This window comes from Sciurus carolinensis, chromosome 15, assembly GCF_902686445.1.
Source record: "Sciurus carolinensis chromosome 15, mSciCar1.2, whole genome shotgun sequence".
In the NCBI taxonomy this organism is placed as follows: domain Eukaryota; kingdom Metazoa; phylum Chordata; class Mammalia; order Rodentia; family Sciuridae; genus Sciurus; species Sciurus carolinensis.
The window spans coordinates 56,499,935-56,507,612 of record NC_062227.1 but is presented as its reverse complement, the minus strand read 5'-3'; the positions used below and the strand labels follow the sequence as shown (position 1 = coordinate 56,507,612).

The following is a 7,678-nucleotide window of genomic DNA, read 5'->3' as shown; positions in this document are numbered from 1 at the left end:
GGAGAATATCATGCTTAGTGAGATAAGCCAATCTCAAAAAACCAAAGGATGAATGATCTCGCTGATAAGCGGGTGATGACACATAATGGGGGTGGGAGGGGGGCAAGAATGGAGGAAGGAGGGACTGTATAGAGGGAAAAGAGGGATGGGAAGAGTGGGAGGGAAGGAAAAATAACAATGAATCAAACACCATTACCCTATGTAAAGGTATGATTACACAAATGGTATGCCTTTACTCCATGTACAAACAGAGACAACATGTATCCCATTTGTTTAAAATAAAAATAAATTAAAAAAAATAAATTTTATTTAGAGACAGGGTTTTGCTGAGTTGCTTAGGGCCTTGCTAATCTGCTGAGTCTGGCTTTGAACTCGAGACCCTCCTGCCTCAGCCTCCTGAGTTGCTGGGATCACAGGTGTGTGCCACCGTGCCCAACTTCCTCATCCTTTCCTGACCTCTCCCATTTCTCCTCTCCTTTCCAGCCCCACCCAGCCACTGCTATCCCATAGAACTTTCTGCAGTGATAGAAATGTTCTGTATTTGCGTTGACCAGCACAGCACAGTGGCTATTGAGCACAGTAGCTACTAAGCCCTCAAAATGTGGCTACAGTAACCAAGGAACGTTACCCTGCCCCAGTCCTGGAGCTTGACCCCAGGGGCTTGAGCTGGCACAGCAAGCTGAGCTACACCCCAGACCTTTTTGTGTCTTATTTTGAGACAGGATCTCACTAAATTGCCCAAGCTGGCCTCAAATTTGCAATCCTCCTTCTTCAGCCTGCTGAGTAGCTGGGATTACAGGTGTGGGCCATCAAGCCCAGCCCGAATAATTTCCAAATAATTTCATATTTAATTTTCACTCATCTAAATTTAAACAGACCCATGTGGATAATGGCTACCACTCCTGGAAAACACAATGACCCTAGAGGGACTCCACAGGGTCCTTTAAGGCTGACAGAGAAGTTAACCTGATGCTCAGGGTCGCGTGGGGTCAAAATCCCTCGGGAGGTTTGAGAAGAATGCAGAGCCCCCTTCCCTGCCATTAGACCCTCCCCGCGTGGGTCTGGCACTGGAGGCTTCTATGGGGATATCAAACAATGGCGGTGCCTCTCTACAATTTGGAAGGTGCTGGTAAAGGGGGTTAAAAAAAAAAAAAAAAAAGACAGGTCCTTGACCAGTGAGCTCTTTACGTGAACAGCTAGTCCCCAAGAACTGTCTGGAGATGCCCCAGGGAGGCCTAACACCACAAGCCTTTTTATGGGGACCTCTCACGAGAATGCCTCTGGCAGATGGTTTTCTTGCCATGGAGGCACACTGCAGAGAGGGTTAAAACCAGGGTGGCAGGAGCAGACCTGGCCTTAAGTACTGCTTGTGTGACCCTGACAAGGCTACTCCCTGTCAGTGAAGCTAAGGCTAATCATCCCTAGCCTTGCTGTTGCAACAGCTCATCCTGAGAATCACTTTGAGAAGGCCAGGTAAAGCTTCCAAGCACTGAGGCCGGGAGGTTTCTAGAGTCCCAGGGCCCAGAGAGGTGCTGGCCTACAAGAGGAAGTGAGGATGGCGATGGCGGGTCCCCAAAATTAGGGCAGTTAGACTTTCGAGTCTACTTCAGGAAATTTCCAGCTTGGAAAACATAGTTCTCATTTTATTCTAGTTCAACTGAAACGTGTTTAGAAAATGCACAGATTTGGTTCCAATTCAAAGGGTTCTGTGGGTACTTCAGGATTAAAAAAAAGAAACTGGAAGTGAGCTGAGTGTGGTGGTGCAGGCCTACAATCCAAGTCATTCAGGAGGCCAAGGAGGGAGGGTTGCAAGTTCGAGGCCAGCCTGGGCAATTTAGTGAGACACCATCTCAAAAGCAAAAATGACAAACAAAAGTCTGAGAAATCAGTAAAAAATAATATTAGCATCCGAGTTCAGGGTTGGAAATTTTAGGTGGAAGGCTCTGATTCCTGATTCAGTGGAGCAAATCAACTTGACAAGCATTTATATTTATTTAACACAGAGTTTGTTCCAAAAATAAACCAGGTGCGAGACAGTCTCAAGTATATTCTGTTCAGCTGAAGAAAGAGACAACCAGATGACCACAATCCCCGTAGCAGCTAAACCAGTACAACACCAGTCGGGCCGAGGGGTTCTGGTGAGACTGGCCCGGAACTCGTGGTGGGTGTATTTTGCGGGGGCACTGAGAGGAGGCGGGGGTTCCCAGACATCTAAGGGTGGAGAGAGAGGACAACAGGAAAGTTAGAAAGCTGTGACATGTGGGAAGGGGACAGTCTGGTCTGTGGGTCACCCATGGACTTGGAGAGGGGATAAGGACACCAGGCTCGGCCTCTGCACTCACGACTCTGTCCCCAGGGCAGGGAGAGAACCACTAGGGCGTGGTGCTAGAGCCACGCACAAGACGCCTGGGGCAGAAAGAACTGCATTTACCTTTATGTATGTATGGGGTTTGTTTGTTTCCACCGTTTTATTGAGATATAAGTCAGGTCCCATACAATTCATTCCAGGTGTGTAACCCAATGGTTTCTAGTCTATTCACAGATACAGCAACCATCCCCAAGGTCAACCACAGAGCATTCCATCCCTCAGGAAGAAGTCCCGGGGCCCTTCATCTACAATCCTCCCTCTCCACCCTCACCCCTCCCTCCCCTGGCCCCAAGCAACCACTAATTTACTTTGCGTCTGTGTAGACTTCCCTATTCTGGACATTTCAAATGAATGTGATCCTACAGTAGACGGCCTTTGCGTCTGGCTTATCTCACCCAGCATAACCCTCACACCCTTGGTGATGGCAAGTCCCACTATAGCATGGATCAACATGCCTCCTTTTTTAGGGCCAAATAACATTCCACTGTATGGATATGCCACATTTGCTCAGCCATTCATCCGTGGATGGACGGTCGGGTTGTCCACCTACCCATTGACTGAAGGCTCCTCCTCGTCACTGTCCTCACCAAACCAAGTCCCAGTTGGCTGTGAACCTTGGTGGAGCATAGCACACACATCTCCACCCAGCCTGGTACCACTCAGACACAAAGCTTCCAAGGTCAGGAGGGATGAAGCAATGCATGCAAGGCCACGTTCACCCTGGCATATTTGGTGAGTTCCTACTATGCGCCAGGGACTGTGAAACACGTCCATGCGTTCTGTACACATAGCAACTAGTATGTGCCAAATGCTGTCTCCAACTTCTCCACATGGAAACTTTAAATCCCTGAATCATCTCTGTGAGGGAATTCCTGCTAGGACTCCCGAGTTACAGACCAGGACTAGTCAGTTGGCTCTCCAGGGCAGACCAGCTCACAGGGGCGGCAATCCGAGGCCACCTCATGGGCCCCCCAAACCAATCTCTAGTGAGGACAATGATAAAATCTACTTCACAGACAAGACCTTTGGTGCTGAGGTGGAGACCCTCAGCTAAATTTGGAGGCCTCACCTCATAAGGAGCCTCCCTCTGGCGAGGAGGCAGAACACTCCCTGAACATCCCCTTATCAGGGTTTCAAGTGGCTCCAGGCTGCCTCAGCACTGTTCACCGTCTGTGGCCACTGCCCTGCCCGTAGGTAGATGCCCTCTGACTATGAACTTGACCTTGCCTGCCCTGCCCAGGAGATGCCTAATAGTCATGTGGGGGAAAAGGGTGTGGGCTTTGGGTGGGAAGAGCTGAACTGCACTGTGGGCCAGGTCCTGGAGGTGGAGTGGGGAGACCCCACGGACAGCAGGAAGGGGAGGGGAGTCCCCAGAGACCAGGGTCTCACAATCCAGAGGCCTGGACATGGTGGGGCGCCCTGCCCTGGAGGGCCCAACCTCAGCGCGCAGGCCGCCCCTGTGGCCAGCAGAGGTGCCCCTCCTCCCTGAGGCCCCGCCCTGCCCGGGACCTTGTCAGCTGCCTGGACCCCTCCGCCGGGCACCCTCTGCAGGACAGAACCCGCGCACTGTGCTTGGGGTCTCTGGTATGTGTCTGCGAGCTACGCGTGGGTGGGTGGGGATCCTGTGCTTGAGCAGGGGCAGCGTATGTGATGTGTGCGGCCATGTTGTGTACGCGCGCGCGCGTGTGTGTGTGTGTGTGTGTGTGTGTGTGTGTGTGTGCGCGCGCGCACCCGCGCCCGCGCTGCCCTTCGTACATTTCCCCAGCTGCTTGGCCTCTGAGATGACAGGGTCCCCTTCTTAGAAACTGTCCTCTTGGAGGAGGTCACAGTGACCTGGCCTTCACTGCTACCTGGCGGCGGTGCCGTGGTCCTGCCACCGTGAGCAATGGCTGTCACCCAGTGGGCTGGCCTCGCTGGCCTCTGCTCACCAAACGCCCCCTGGAAGTCTGGCCCATCCTCAGTTGGTAGGAAAGGTCTGGACAGACAGGAAGGAGAAATCAGGGAGGATCCTGTTCCCAAGGGCGTCCAGGGCCCCAGTCAGCAGAAGGCGCCTGGTCAGGACAGACTGGCTGAGAGGAGACCCGGGAGGACAGGAAGCACGGAAGGAACCAGAGCGGCCCAGAGCAGAGGAGGCGGCCTCCGAGGAGCAGGAGCCTCCGGGCCACGTTCAAGCACAAGCGTGGCCCCAGCAGTGGCGTGGGAGGCCCCAGCCTCCACCCCACGACCCCCACCTGGAGGCTCAGCCAGGCAGCGGCACCTGGGCCACCTGCTCCATCTGCAGAGGCTGCTCCGCCCTCTCCCCCTGCTGCCCCCAACACTCCAGGCTGCAGGCCCTGGGGGAGTCAGAGCCACCCTCCCATTTTACAGATGAGGCCACGAGGCCCTTAATGGGAAGGGACCTGCCCAGGGTCACAGGCGTACAGTTGACACTCATTGGTGTGTCCTGAACCAGGGCCACCCCCAGCTCAGCCCCTTCATCCCCTCATGACAAGCCCTAGACACAGGCACTTCCTCCATGTCGCCTAGGCTGGGATGGAGACAAGTCAATGTGACCCAGGTCCTTCCACAGAACAGGAGGGGCAGGATTCCAACGGGGTCCCCACTGCCTCCAAAGCCCTTGCCAGTGGACCTGCCCCTCAAACCTGTGTCCCATACACAGCGATAAAATCGCCTAAGTGCACGGAGGCATGCAGGCAGTCTCTTTCGGTGACGTCTGCAGGATAAGTGTGGGACAGTAGAACGAGTCACTTTATCTCTTTGGGTTTATTTCCTTTATGGTAAAATGGGGATAATAATAGTAACATACTGGACTGTTGTAAGAGTTCCGTAAATGAAATGTGTAAAACTGGCCCTTGGGAGGCCTCCAGGGCAACAGCTCTCCTTCCCCAGTTCCTTTCCATCCCTAACTGATATGGTAAATGTCTAAAAAGATACAAAAGGTGGACTAGCCATGTGATGTCCACCAAGCCTCCTGACTTCTGTGACCTTAAGGGCCTGGGTCTACATAAAACAAAATGTGTCCAGTTTAAGTTAGGCTTTGATGAGTTTTGACTTGAGTATAAACCCACATAACCATCTCAAGACATGGGACATTTCCATCACCCCTGAAGATTTGCCCCCACCCCAGACAACCAATGCTTCTGGTGGCCTAAGGATTAAATCCATCTTTTCTAGGGTTTTACATAAATGAGTCTATACAGTATGGATTCTTTTGTGTCTGGTTTTCTCTCCACGCAATGCCCTACAGCAATGCACAGGAAGTTTGAGATTCATCCACCAATTCCTGTATCAGTAGTTAGCACCTTTCTAGTTCCACACAAAAGACAACCAGCGTGGGGTGGGGGGTTTCCAAGGGCTCCTCTGACAGGCTGGGCCTCCTGGGGACTGGCCCTGTCTGTGTCTCAGCTGTATCTTCAATGCCCTACACAGGGCCTGGTCCACATTAAGCGCTCAAATTTGTCACGAGTAAATTAATTAAACAGGCAGTATTTGTGAAAAGCATGAACTGCCAAACCGAGGTGGTGAGTCATTTCGCCGCTTTGCGAGCAGCCCCACCAGAGTGGAGAGGAAGGGGTAAAACTTAAATATGGTGCATCGGGAAGGACGGTTTCAAGGGAAGAGCTTAAGCCGGCCTGGGAATAGACCGCGTTCAATTATCCAGCACAGCTCGGCCTCCCCGCCCCCGACCCCACCAGGGGTAATTAAAAGCTGGACGCCTCGGTCCCTTCCCAGGGGAGGCGGCGGTACTCCCTGTGTGAATGGGCTCTCAGGAATGAATAACGACACAGTGGCCTCATTGTTTGGCGCCCGGGGAAACTGAGGCCAGAGGGCGGGGGGGAGGGAGGCCGCCGGGTGACTGGAGGCTGGGTCACCGCGTGAGTCAGCGGCGCAGACAGGCAAGATTGCTGTCATTAAGGTTTACAGGTCTGCCGCCGCCACCGCGGCTGTGCGGCCCGCGCCCCGCCCGACCCGAGTCCCCGCCGCGGGCGCCTCCCCGCGCCCGGCTCGGCCACCACGCCTCGGCGCCCCGCCGGGCTCCCCACTTCCTCAAGCTGCGCCCCGAGCGCGGCTGCGGGAGCGCGCTGCCCGCGGGGCTGCGCCAGGGCTCACGACAGCCTCCGCCCGGCCCCGCGCCCCTCCGCCTCGCCTTCCCCGGCCCGGCCTCCCGCCCTCCCGCCCGCGGGCAGCGCGGTGCCACGGGCCACGCCGGGAGGCTGGAACCTGAGCCCTGCGGTGGCCCTGGTCCCCGCCCCAGCTGCTACCTGCGCCACCCGCGAGGCCGGCGCCCGGGGAGGCGGCGCGGGCGCTCGCAGCGCGGCGCCGGACAGACGGAGCACGGCCAGGCCTCAGTCCCCGCCCGGCGCCTGGCTGCGCGCGCGCCCCCGTCCCCGCCAGGCGCGCGCGCCCCTCCCCCTCCCCAGGTCGGGCGCGCGCCGAGCCCGCCCCTCCCCCGGTCTCGCACCACCGCTGCCGCCGCCGCCTCGCGGCTGAGTCACCCGCCGCGCAGTCCGGGCGTCTGGCTCAGCACCAGTCGCTCGCGCTCGGACCCCAGCGGCTCGGGAGGGGAACTGGAGCCCCAGTCCCCGCCTCGGGAGGGTCCTCGCAGATGCTGGTTTTAACAGAGGAGCAACGAGCATCTCCACGCCGGGGTTTGGCTCTCCATCCTCCACCCCGCAAAGTCCTCCAGGAGGATCCTCAGGCCCCCGGCCTCCTCCAAGTGCCCCTGTTAATAATGGTCCCCTCCCCGCCCCCCACCTCCTAACCCGGACTCCTTGCCATTCCCGGGCACGGTCGGGGACCGGGGCTGTCTCCGGGCCGCTTCCTCTTGCCGGCTCTGCGCCTCTTGGCGGGACGGGGTGCGGTGGGGGCGGGGAGGGACGCTGCTCCAGGGGGCCCTGCAGTAGATCACGGCTGCGCCTGCCACCCGGTGTCCCCGCGGGTGGGGGCCGAGGTCACCCGGGCAGAAGCCGTGCCCTGTCCAACCTGCGGGGTGGTACGGGGCCGTGGACTGCGGGATTTGAATACGGCCTCAAATTTTTAAAAATAGTCTGGCCGCCGGGAGAACACTGGAACCTTTAAGTCCGCATCCCTCGCCTGATCCGGCCCGGCTTGTCCAGTGCGGAACGCCAAACATACTTATTAAGAAACTGTTGCTTTATTTTGCCTCGTTTACATAAAATTTCCACTGGGGGGGGGTGGTGGTGGGCTTGTGGGATCCCTAAAATAACTTTTAATGGCGCGAAGCCTTCCATTATGGGAAGCGCCTGGACGCAGAGGCGTCTGGAGGCCCAGTTGCAGTCACAGTCCCAG

General features: G+C 56.4%; 1 protein-coding gene across 1 annotated transcript; it reads left to right on the top strand.

The window, feature by feature from the left end:
* The first annotated feature begins 4,253 nt into the window (after positions 1–4,253).
* On the top strand, positions 4,254–6,987 carry LOC124965386 (proline-rich protein 2-like). The gene is made up of 2 exons (XM_047526230.1): positions 4,254–4,698; positions 6,293–6,987. Exons 1-2 carry the CDS (start codon positions 4,254–4,256, stop codon positions 6,985–6,987), a joined length of 1,140 nt encoding a protein of 379 aa, XP_047382186.1.
* The last annotated feature ends 691 nt before the right edge of the window (positions 6,988–7,678 follow it).